Here is a 13,723-nt window from a genome sequence, read left to right on the forward strand (position 1 = left end):
AAACAAAGGCAATATTAAACCTCTTTCTATTTGAAGAAACCACCAAATCAAAACAGGGCATCTTACTAAAAATAAAAACGACCAATGAGGCTTTCTGCTTCACTCTTCTTACTTCTCCTCATCCTCCTATTTACACTGAACGAACAACCTACTTTTGCTAAGAAGGTAATTAAACCCATAATTACAAACTATTTCCTTAATTAATGTCTAAAAATCTCTTGTTTTTTGTTCAACTTTACTAACCAATTCAGCATACTTTTCTTTGTACATCATTATTTAGTCCTATGTAGTGTACATGGGAGCTCATTCACATGGACAAGAAGTTTCTGAATTTGATTTGCATCAAGTCAAAGAATCACATTATGAGCTCTTGGGATCTTACCTTGGAAGGTACTAAATCCGATTTTGGTAGTCGTTAATCTCGTTATAACACATTACTCGTTAATTTCATGTATATATAATGTCTGTCAGTTAAAATATCAATGTATAATTACTTGTCAGTTAATACCTATGCAATATCTAACACCCCACGAATTTTTTTTACTAACACAGTCGCAGTGACGCCGAGGATGCAATATTCTACTCCTACACAAAACATATCAATGGCTTTGCAGCTGTTCTCGAGGAAGAACGAGCATTAGAAATTGCAAGTATGTAACAACACACTTGCACTTTTGTAATACTTTTTTTATTTTTTATTTTTATTATTTTATTATGAAAATGCAAAATAATAATTTGTTAATATTATCAAAAATGGGATTTAGAGCATCCAAATGTGATCTCTGTATTTCCAAATGAGGGAAGAAAATTGCACACAACTCGATCATGGGATTTCTTAGGGCTCGAAGATGATGGAGAAGTGCCCCCTTTTTCAATCTGGGAGAAGGCAAGATTTGGTGAAGACACTATTATTGCCAACTTTGATACTGGTTAGTTATTTTGTTTTTTTTGCTCAATATTAAATGAAGTACATATCAAATAATTTAATAGTATATATTCCGACCTCAATCTTGTTATTATTGTGAAGTATCGGACCTATAATGCAATTTTTTTAAAAATATGTTATTATGATATTTAGAGTTGCTTATATAGCATTGAATATATTTTCTAATAATTGCATAAATTTAGAAATTTATGACATAATCACGACGTTGTCGTTGCTAATTAATAAGTGTTAATAGTTTCTTTTCAAAATTCTTATAACCGCCCTTAACCAAGGTATAACATGATATATAATCTTTACGTTGAGACTAAAATCTGATAATTGGCATTATGGCTTAGGAGTCTAGGACAAAGCTTAGCTTTAGCTAATCAACGCCTTGTTAATTGACTAAAAAAAATACTTAAACTAAAGATAAGTTTATTTTATATCAAATTGTATTCTTACATTTATTTCACACGTTGAAAATTCAGTGCAATTGATATGGCAAGCTGCTATCGATTTTTTTTTTTTTTAAAAAGAGATATGGTGAAGTGTCAATTGTCCATATCATCTTCTAACTTCAAATGATCAATTTAGGGTATGTTCACATTTACTGAACCGAGTTGAACCGAAGTGATTGGAGTTGAAGTGAAGTGAACTGAATATTTTACGAGAGAGGGAAATTAGGAGCTAAACTGAACTGATTGGAGCTGACTGAACTGATTGAAGCTGGACTAAAATTAAGTAAATGTGAACATGCCCTTAGTACATAACTACATATCATCACGTTCTTCATTAAAAATAATGATAGAGAAATCAAAGATGTCATTATTTGTAGAATGCAAATAATTTTGCAAATGTACAATTTTATCATACATAATTAAGGAAAAGTAAAAAGTAAACAACTCGATCTTAATTTTATTTAATTTAATTGTGCTAGAAAGAAACTATTTGAACTTTCAATTTTCGTATCAGTGTCTGTATAGAGTTAATTAGACCGTCTTAGATTAAACCGACATAATTAAAATTGAAGGCATATGTTTTGAGACATACACGGTTGTTGTCCTAGAATATATATGAGCTTTGTGTCATGATGATTTTTATCTTCTCTTACATAAATGGTCAATAAAAACCAATTTGAAAAGGATAAACTTAAAAAAAAAGTCCCTTTAATTCGAGTGTTAAATAAAATACGAAAAAAAACTCTCGATTTCTACATTTCTACTAGATAAATGGATTTATGGACCCAAATGGTTGACCTATAAAACTACTAATCAGTATAGATCCATGTTGATATTAAAATGTTTATATATAATGTATTACTACGTACTAATGGTTATTAAAAGCTCCAATATAATGTACTCATATAACCTTGTTTTGTTTCCTAATTTGTCCTCATCATTAACATATCGTTATCATGGTATAACGGGTCAATTTAAACTAATTGTCAGAGTTATAAACCTATTATTAATTTTTGAATTTGACTATCCTAGTTCAAATGTGGAAAGATGCTTATGGATTTTGACTCTTCCATGATTCAGAATAATAATTAAATTGTATAAAAAAAAAGAATAATAATTAAATATACGAAATATATATATATATATATATATATATATAGGGGAAGGCTCTCGTGAGAGTTTTTCTTATATGATAATTTTTCTTATGTGAGAACACTCTTTATGTTCTAAATTTTTACTCGTATGTTCTAAATTTTAAATCTGATGTTCTAAACTTTTTTTTAGGTGTTCTAAATTAAATCAAATGTTCTAATTTATTACTCACATGTTCTAAACTATAAATTAGTTAAGCTTGATGTCATAAATTTTAAATAACTTGTTCCAAACTTTTAACTTTTATGTTCTAAATTTTAAAACGTGTGTTCTAAGATTTTTAATTATATGTTCCAGATTTTCTAAGATTTTTTAATTATATGTTCCAGATTTTAAAGCGTATGTTCTATTTTTTTTTACTCGTATGTTCTAAATTCTTTACTCACACTTTCTATATTCAATATCAGTTTGTTCTAAATTTTTATTCACATGTTCATAATCTTAAATCAAGTGTTCTAAATGTTACTCATATGTTTAAAATTTCATAAAGCAAATTTTATAAATTTTTAATCACTTGTTATAATTCTTAAATAAGATGTTCTAAACATATTACTCACAGAAATGTTCTAAATTATTACTCATATGTTCAAAATTTTAATTTGAGTCACATGTTCTAAGTTTTAACTCGTATGTTCTAAATTTTTACTCACATGTTCTAAATTTTAAATCAGTTCTCATATAAGTATGAATTCTCACATATGGACCTATTCTCACCGGATCCCTCCCCTATATATATATATATATATATATATATATATATATATATATATATATATATATATATATATATATATATATATATATATATATATATATATATATATATTCTTGTTAAATTTATGTAAATTTTTGTTCAACGTGAGAAAAAGTAGGATGCAAACCATTTAGCAGCCCACACATTTTACCCGATTTTCCTAAATCTTTTGAACTTCCTAATGTTACATTATGAACTAATTAATAGTCATTAGTCATTATTTTCTTAAAATGAAGGGATGTGTGTCAATTAAAATGTGTCCAGGACTATGATGATTTAAAGGGCTAGAAAAATGTTTAGCTTGACAATATTATCATGTTACCAAAATAATAATTGTAATTATACTATATATGTTCCATTCAATTACTTTTCATAGAGTTAAACTTAAAAAATTTGAATGTGTATTATACTCACATACAAATATAAAAAATATTATGTAAGATCTTGTTCGATGATTTTAATGTGTAATAATCAAATATCAAAATTTTATAATTTACGCAATTTCAGATATAACTAGTCAGTATAACTAGTCAAAAATGTGTTGGATATAGTGTAAAATATTATTGATAAATTAAGAAAAAGGAAATACCATAGTAAACGTAAAATGTGTTTTGCGTTAGTATGTAGCTGCCATGCAGAAAGGTTTGATCACACAAGTAGGGCTGTAGGGTAATCATGGTTTATGAAACCCATAATCAACAAAGTACTGTAATTAGAAACATTTAGTCATGCAAGATTGGATTGATGACCAATGAATAGTCTTATTTTAATTTGTTTGAGAATGAAGGCATCAAAGCACATGTGTGTCGTCAATATTGGCGTGCATGCAAAGAGCCACTCCTCTACATTTTGTCGCCATAATATGACCATTTGAAAAGGAGAGAGGATCATAATTTTTTTTTTTTTTTTTAATTTAATTAAAAGGAGGGGCTGAAGAGGACCATATATATTGCTTAGGTCCCTAAAGAAGAGATACCAAAGGGTTAAAACTTAAAAGATAACATTTTTTTGGGTATGTCAATCCCAATGAAGTACTTTATTGTTGAAGGTTAATGAATGGATCATATAGTGTGAACCAAAACATGCACTTGTCACTGTTCTCAAACTTTGCCTTGACAATTGTTTTAAAAATTATAATCATGTACTCACATTTGATCTTATTATATTGTCTCAATTTATGTATTAATTTTTTTTTTTCTTATAATTGCAAATTCCCTCTATATAAAACAATTTTCATATATTCAATTTTTTCGAAGGAAATGTATTCACTTTTATGACAATTCATCACATTAAAGATTAAACATTAATGTTACTTAAAATTGAAATTTTATCCACTTGACCCATACAATATGGGCCTTTTCATTAACTTTATTTATCTCACACTCTTTCTTCATATTCTATGACATGTGGATTTTAAAATATAGGCAAATGAGTCAATTGATGTCCCCCATATGATCTCCTTACATATCAAACAAGCCATGCATTAAGTGTCATTAAAATAAAATAAAAAAATTATTAGATATGTAGTATATTATATTAATATGATAGGAAGATATTACAAATATTACTCGTATTATTCTATAATTTTTGAGATTAGACGTGGCTATTGAGCATTTGCATTAGGGTCGGGTGAATTTAAAGCGGGTATGTAATTTTGGGGAGTTCTACTCAGGTTATGATAATAAGTTAAATGGAGGAAATTAAAATTTATATGTGTAATTGAATTTAAATAAATAAATTAATTCAGTAAAATCATAAAAAGTAATGTTCATTTAGTAGATATATATAAAAAAGGCTCTCTAAAAACAAAATATCAACATCCAACTCCAATATATATATTTTCATTTGTTAGTTTGTTACTTGTACTTTTCTAAACCTTAATTAATATAAATGTATGTCACAATCAGGGGTGTGGCCAGAATCAAAGAGTTTTGGAGATGAAGGAATTGGACCTATTCCGGCGCGGTGGAAAGGAATATGCCAAAGTCACAACAATCTTGGTGGAGTCCATTGCAATAGGTCCATTTTTATCTCCCCATCTACAAACTAGCATTCTGTTTTTAAAATTATTTGCCATAACTATCTAACTGTTACTTTCTCGAGTATACATAGTATAATACCTCCAACTAATTTGCTGACTAAGTAATCTCAAGTAGTCTCATTTACTCACATAGATTTTAGATAATTTGAAAACATTCAATTTATTTTCCGTTTCAAAATAAATGTTATGCTTTAAAAACTTTCGGAGTACTCCCTTCGTCCCTAAATTACATTCCTGTTTCTAGCATTTATTCCTCTGTTAATGTTAGAAACAAGAATGTAATTTAGGGATGGAGGGAGTACTTTTTTTTTTTTTTTTTTGTTTTTTTTATATACTTTTTTTTTTTTTATTATGTTATACGGATTATTATACTCGTAATTCAAAAGATTCTATCAACTTAACAGTAGTACCAAAGAATTAAAAAAAAAAAATTGTCTTGTGTGTGTGGCTGATCACACTATGTGACTATTTATAAAAGAACTAAGTAACCACTATAACACTGAATGACAAGTAACCCCTGTAATACTAACCGAGTAAACCCTGTAACACTGACGAAATAACCCCTATGACAATTATGAAGTAATTCCTATAATGGCTGGCCACACGGTGTGGTTAGCCACATATAATAATGTGTGAAGAAAAAAGAATCGGAGGAAATAGTTTGCTTTAATTTCTATGCATAAAAAATTTTATGCGTTAAATTATATGTAGCCTCAATTTAAATTTCTAAATACGGAATATTAATTATATTAATATTCACATATCAAATTATCAATTGTAATAATGTCATAGTTCCAACTTCCAACAATGTTGGCAAATGGCAATTATCTATTAATGGACCAAGTAAACCTAGTAATGAATTTGACGATAAATAATGAATGTAATTATCTAACCTATGTCGTAAGTCCTATCTCTCAAACTCTCAAAGTGGAAAACAAAAGGGAAAAGTATGTAACAAGGAATAGTATTGGTTTGAAAGTTAGGTAGATGATTAGAATGGCATCAAAATGATTCTTTTACGTGGTCACACCATTGGTAATATGATCGAATATGATCGATTTTATTTCAAGTGTCAACCAACCCGCACGCCCACATCGTACCATGCCAAAGTAAAGTAAGGTGCAGATAATAATGGAGGCTTTGGTCCAGCCCACTAGACCTAGTGGTCAGAAAACCTTTATAGTGGCTACCACGCTTGCGTGTTCCGGTGTTCGAGGTATAGTAGTAGTGTTTTGCTGTATAACGCCTATAATAAGCTCTTGTAAGGAGAGTCTGACTACATACAAGTTTAGTAGATTTTTATTCTAAAGTCAATTGCCCATTATTATTATGCATTACCTAGTGGTCAGAACATCTTCACAGTGGCTACCACGCTTGCGTGTTTGAGGTAGTAGTGTTTTGATGTGTAATGCCTATAAGCTTTTGCAAGAAGAGTCTGACCACATATAAATTTAGTAGACTTTTATTCTAAAATCAATTGCCCATCAATATTATACATTTCTTATTAGTCATATTTGATATCTTAATTCTTCAATGTGGGATGGGCAACGTTAACTAATCCTTACTTCACACGTGGTTGTCAGAGTTAATTTTTTTAAATATTGGTTGTGCAAATAAAAAGATAAAAAACAAATTCTAGGTGAGGTTATTAACTTATTATAATGTTTCTTTAGCGTTGAGTTAGCTTTGGGTTTCATAATTAACAACCTTAAAGATCGAGTAATGAAAATGAGTTTTGGGTAGTGCATCAATTCATATTGGAACAATAAGCTTAGGGCATGTTCTGGTACAATTATTTTCAGTTCAGTTCATTTCAGCTCTAATTATAAGTTCAGTTCATTTCAGCAGTTCAGCTCTAATAAGCTAAGTTTAGTTCAGTTCAGTTCAGCTCTAATAAGTCCAGTTCAGTTCACTTTACTTTAGTTCAGTTCAGCTCCTAATTTCCTTCTCTTATAAAATATTCAGTTCAGTTCATCTCTAATAAGTTCAGTTCAATTCAGTTTAGTTTAGCTCTAATAAGTTCAGTTCAGTTCAGTTCAGTTTAGTTCTAATAAGTTCAGTTCAATTCAGCTCAGCTCAGTTCAATTCAGCTCAGTTCAGTCAATGAGAACATACTCTTAGTCATTTAGGAAATGCATTACCATTTTATATATCTAGATGAAGCTTAGAATATAGTGTATTTAAGACCACAAAAATGCACAAAACATACAATAATGATTATGCAAGTATAAATGAGATAATAACTTAAATTAATGACTTAATACAGGAAGTTAATTGGAGCAAGATACTACAACAAAGGGTACTTAACAGCTTTATCAACAAGCAACACCACCAACACAACAGAAATCAACAGTCCACGAGACTACGATGGACATGGCACCCACACCCTATCCACGGCCGGAGGATCATTCGTAAAAGATGCCAGTGTATTCGGGTTCGGAAAGGGAGTAGCCAAAGGCGGCTCCCCTCGAGCTCGAGTGGCGGCCTACAAAGTTTGTTGGCCGCCAATTAATGGCAGTGAGTGTTATGATGCGGATATCTTGGCTGCCTTTGATGCAGCCATAGCCGATGGCGTCGATGTTATCTCTGCATCACTTGGAGGGACTCCTACTCCTTATTTCAATGACAGTTTGTCCATTGGTTCGTTTCATGCTGTCAAGAAGAACATTGATGTAGTGTGTTCTGCTGGAAATTCTGGGCCAACTGATGGTACTGTTGTGAATGTTTCTCCTTGGATTTTCACAGTTGGGGCTAGTACTATGGATCGAGAGTTCTCTAATTGGATATTACTCGGCAATGGTCGACATTTCGAGGTTAAATTTCTATCTTTATTCTTTTGCGTAGTATTTGAAGTAGGGGGGCTAATGAGAATAGATGGTTTGTGAACTATGAGATTATTTATTCTGCTTGATTCAATGTAGATATTATACAAAGTATTCTCTAATTTAAATTAATACAGAGTAAAATAAACAATATTGGTGACAAGCTAATTTAATGTTTGAAAAAATTAGCACAAATATAAGTTGTAACTTGTGAAATCAAGTTGTGTTTTAAGTTATGATATTTTGAAAACTTATAAGCCTGATAATAACATGTGACTCGAGTTTGAAAAAAATTTAACAAGATGAATATATGTGCTACTCAAGCTTAGTCTTAACTCGCTCAATTATCATTAAATCAGGAATGCTGGTCATGTATGAACTCCAATTAGGCACTCCAAACTCCAATAGAAAATTTTCTTTGCTCATAAATTTGTGAAAACAAAAAAGTTCTTTCTAAAGCAAGAAAATAAATTTATTAGAAATTACAATTTTAGTGTTAAGTTTATATTTCATATAGTATTGTTTATATAATATATTACATATATAATAATATAAAAACTTGATTAATTAAATTTGAATCTTTGTACTAAAGGGACAAAGCTTGGCACCAAAATCATTACAAGTTGGCAAGTACTATCCCCTAGTGAGTGCAGCTCAAGTCAAAGCAGCAAATGCATCTATTGAAGAAGCGTAAGAACCATAAACATGTTACATCCATTTTCCTCTAGGTTTTTTTTTTTTTTTTTTTTTTTTGATTCAATTCTACTATACTTATTTTCTTCTTTCAAAAAAAATAAATAAAATAAAAAACACTATACTTATTTTCTTAATGAAAACTTTATGGTCTTTATGATGTAGACAATTATGCAAATACGGAACCATGGATCCTAACAAGGCAAGAGGTAAAATCGTCGTTTGCCTAAGAGGAGATAACGCAAGAGTAGACAAAGGGCAACAAGTCGCATTAGTTGGGGGCGTTGGTATGGTCCTTGCTAATGATCAGGATACTGCTAATGAAATAATTGCTGATCCTCACGTTCTTCCTGCTTCTCATATCAATTATAGAGACGGTGTCCATGTTTACGACTATATCAAATCAACAAAGTAAGGGCTCAGTTGGCTATATATACTATTCATGTTATTAATATACATACACTAATCATTTTATTTTTGAACAAACAACATGAACATGTCCTAAGAAAATATTGAAGACTTTTGTTTCATTGAAATTAACTTTTGTTATTTTTTCATTGATAGGTCTGCGAAGGCTTCCATTACACAAACATCAACAAGGTTAGGAATAAAACCGTCACCATTTATGGCAGCATTTTCATCAAAAGGACCAAATACAGTTACACCGGAGATTCTTAAGGTTCATTATAATCACATTTCATTTCATAACCAACAAATAATTAAATTTCCAACTTTGGAGTGTATCTATATACTTCAATATAATGGTCATGTTTTTTTTTACACTTGCTTTTTCAGCCTGATATAACAGCACCAGGAGTCAGTGTGATAGCAGCCTATACTGAAGCACAAGGACCAACAAATCAAGTGTTTGACAAACGTCGAGTTCAGTTTAACTCCATATCAGGCACTTCTATGTCATGCCCACATATTTCAGGTGTTGTTGGTCTTCTTAAAACCATTTATCCACATTGGAGCCCTGCAGCAATTAAATCAGCTATCATGACCACAGGTAAACTACTACATGTCGCTTTTCCAAAACTCGACCTTACTTGATTAATTTAATAGCTTTACACTCTTTCAAGACCAGGGTATACTGTTATACTTCCTCCGTTCCAAAATAATTGCAATAGTAACCTTTGCATAGAAAATGTTGCAATTATTATGTGCTGCGATTATTTTGAAAATTAAGGTTAGCGAATTGATACATTCTACATCCAAATTACTTAAATGGTTTGTTTCATTTGTTGTAATTGCAGCTAGCATAATAGACAATGTGTACGAACCCATAACAAACGCGTCCAAGTTACAAGCAAACCCGTTACACTATGGAGCCGGGCATGTTCAACCTAATCCAGCTATGGATCCAGGATTGGTTTACGACATGAACATCAATGACTACCTGAATTTTCTGTGTGCAATCGGTTATAATGAGACATCCATTTCATTATTTAATGCAAGCCCTTATGTTTGCCCTAAAAAGTTTAGTATTCTTAATCTTAACTACCCTTCAATCACAATTCCTAATCTCAGAAAATCAACCACTGTGACTAGAACCTTGAAGAATGTTGGTTCTCCAGGGAAGTACATAGCTCATGTTCAAAGCCCGAGAGAGATCGCGATTTCAGTCCATCCTTCTGTCTTGGAGTTCACTAGCATAGGTCAAGAGAAAAGCTTCCAAATTAACATTAAGGCGAAGAAGGGGAAGGCATCCAAGGATTATGTATTTGGAAGATTAACTTGGTTAGATGGTATGCATTATGTAAGTAGTCCAATAACTGTAAAGTCAGTATAGTATTGGCACTACCTATTATATAATTGCTTTTAATTAGCAATCTACTATACAAATCCCTAATTGTAACCAAGATATTACTCCGGTTATTAAAAACTAATATTAATATTGCATGGTCATTGATTGCATTATATATAGGATTATTTGTAAATAACTACCTTTTATAATTCATTTTTTGCGAGAAACTAGCACGAAAACGAAATGTTGTAATTAACTACCTTATAAAACACAAAATATTGTAATTGACTACCACCCACCGGAAAGTCAAGTTTGACTTTATTTTTCCGGCGTTGACATATATAGTCACGTGACGGTCAAATGACCCTTAATGACAAAATTTTTCCCCCTTTCCCCCCAAATTCTCCCTCCTGTTCCTTCGAAAACTTATTGTTCTTCATTTATTCTTCTCTCTCCTCATTACAAATTGCCCATCTACACTGATTAGACCTAAATTGCAGAAGCTCTGAGAAAAATTAACGGTGAATTCAACTAACCTGTTTCGGTAAGTTTGAACTTTGTTTTTTCATTTCAAGTAAAAAATACGCACTGTTCATCTCTTTCAAGATCTAACAAATTTTGTACCTTTCTTTCGTTTTAAATGGTTAATTACTGGTAAACGCAAACGTGGAGGTGGTGAGGGGACCAAATGGCAATTAATTCAAAAACCCAGGTATGATTTTGACTTTATTTTGAATTTGATGATGTATTTAATTGGAAATAGGGCTGGTGCAATTTTTATACTTGTTTAATGTTGGGGGTTTTTGTAGCATTAGTTTAATGTTATGTATGGTTGTCTAATTAACTATTTAGTTGCATGGGGAAGATGACTTATAGTGTGGTTGTATGTCAATTTTTTTTTTGCTGAAATCTTGTTTAAAGTAGGAATATTTATTTAATTGCAACAGGTTTAACGGTTGAGATAATATATTCTATCCTTGCTATAGACTGATGGAAGGTCCAATTAACATTAGGTTGTATTATGGGGGTGTGTTTGTCACTAAGAAAAGGAGTAAGAAAACTAGTTATGAAAAGGGGGAGGACAAGTACTATGTCTTGCTTTGCATCCTCATGTTTATGAAGTTTGTTATTTTGAATTTGCTGATTGGATTAAAAACAAGCTGAAGTATGCAACTGTAGGACAATTGTGGTTTAGAATGAGAGGGTGTACTTTGTACAATGGGAGGAAGGAGATAAAAAGTGATAGAGATATCCCTGACTTTTTGGATTCCTCAGCTTGATGGTTGGTATAATTTATATGCTACCCATACTAACAATTCTGAGGGTGCTGATGAGGTAAGGATTGACAGTGAGATGGATGACTTGGGAGTGCAGGGTGAGGTGGAAAGTGGGGACATGGGAATCTCATGCATAACATTGACTCACCAAATATGGGGGCCCACCAAATAGTCCTGAAAATCCTAGATCTGAACTAGATAACCACAATACCCCTTCTAAGCTGCCTCTTTCTTATACTTCAATTTTAACACTATCCAAAAAAAAGACACCAAGCTTAACTAAAACAAGAGCCAGATCTAAAACCTCTTGCAGTTCAAAAAAATGGGGGGAACTATCTGTTGTGCACACCATACAAAAGAGGATGTAGTGCTTGAGGATACTGATGAGGATGATTCTGATGTGCTATTAAGTGAGGCAGATTATGATGATGATATATTTGCTGATAATGTTAATGAGGGCTTAGATGAGTTGGTAAACAGGAGTTTAGGAGGGACATTGGTGAAGATTTCAGGTCAGGCAGAACAAGAAAGTGAGGCTAATAGGAAAGATATTTTGTTAGGTAGTGAGCTACATGTCTGATAGACAAAAGGTAGTTCTTTTCTCTTTTAATTTTTTTTTAAAGTTTTGCTTTTAGTAAGTGAACTTTGACCCTGTAAACTAACTTCTTAATTAATTGTATAAATACCATGCTTAGGGTTTAGTTGATGCTTTCAACAAGGTGGTGCCAAATGCAGAGATTAGATTCTGCTGCAGGCACATCTGGGCAAACTTTAAGAAGAAATTTCCTGGAGAATTGTTCAAAGAATGCTTCTGGAAAGCAGCCAGATCATCTACAAAGGTATACCAGTTGCTTGCATTAAAGTTGCATGTTTTGAACTATGTATTTAGTTATGCTGTGATGTTTATGTTGTTGTGGTTGCTTTTTCAGTGGCATTTTGATTTTCAAATGGAATCAATTAAGCTCCTATCACATGACGCATTTAAGTATTTGAATGAAATACTTGCACATACATGGTCTAGACATGCTTTCCGTTCTAGGTCAAAGTCTGGGATGCTATTGAATAATTGCTTTGAGAGTTTTAATAGTGTCATTAGGGAGGCAAGATCAAAACCTATCTTAACCATGTTGGAATGGATAAGAAGGTATGTGATGATGAGAAGATGTTCTATGAAAAGAGAGGGGTTGCAGCAATTACATGGTAAGATTATGCCTAGTGTTATGAAGATGCTAGATAGAATGAGTGAGGAAGTTAAGAACTGTGATGTGAGTCAGGCTGATGTTTGGGAGTTTGAAGTTGATCACTTCACAACTGGTGAAACTTATGTTGTGAACTTGGCTGAGAGAAAGTGTGGTTGTTATAGGTGGGAATTGTTAGGTATACCTTGTTATCATGCATATGCATGCATTTATAGGCAGAGATAGAATGTAGAAGATTATGTGCATGAAGCATATCATGTGTCTACCTATGCAAGGACTTATGCACCTGCATTCCATGCTATGCCTGGGAAACATTAGTGGCCTACTTTCAATCTACCTCAACCATTGCCTCCAGCCCTCCAGCATTTAGGAAAATCCTGGTAGACCTAAATTGAAGAACTGGGTAAAAGAGCAAGGAGAGGTACAGGAACAGGACCTTGTTATGAGAGATAGAAAGAAGAATAAGTGTAGCAAATGTGGTCAGGAAGAGCACTATGCAAACAAATGTAAGAATCCACCCAAGCCACCAACAATTTTGCCCAAGGGTGGTAGGCCAAGAAAGAATCCACCACCTGCCACAGTTCATTCCCAGCCTCAAGCTACTGCTGGTCAAGATTCTACATCTACTTCTGGTACTTTCACAACTCTGACCAAT

The 13,723-nt window shown here is 32.1% G+C and overlaps 1 protein-coding gene across 1 annotated transcript; it reads left to right on the forward strand.

The window, feature by feature from the left end:
- On the forward strand, nt 1-10,753 carry LOC145559604 (subtilisin-like protease SBT5.3). Its single transcript, XM_081621004.1, has 11 exons — nt 1-165; nt 281-390; nt 553-650; nt 765-929; nt 5,197-5,308; nt 7,597-8,143; nt 8,745-8,842; nt 9,011-9,256; nt 9,410-9,524; nt 9,641-9,854; nt 10,102-10,753. The coding sequence occupies exons 1-11, from the start codon at nt 85-87 to the stop codon at nt 10,635-10,637; spliced, it is 2,322 nt and encodes a 773-aa protein (XP_081477130.1). The 5' UTR covers nt 1-84; the 3' UTR covers nt 10,638-10,753.
- The last annotated feature ends 2,970 nt before the right edge of the window (nt 10,754-13,723 follow it).

This window comes from Chenopodium album, chromosome 9 (genome assembly GCF_948465745.1).
Source record: "Chenopodium album chromosome 9, dcCheAlbu1.1, whole genome shotgun sequence".
In the NCBI taxonomy this organism is placed as follows: Eukaryota; Viridiplantae; Streptophyta; class Magnoliopsida; order Caryophyllales; family Amaranthaceae; genus Chenopodium; species Chenopodium album.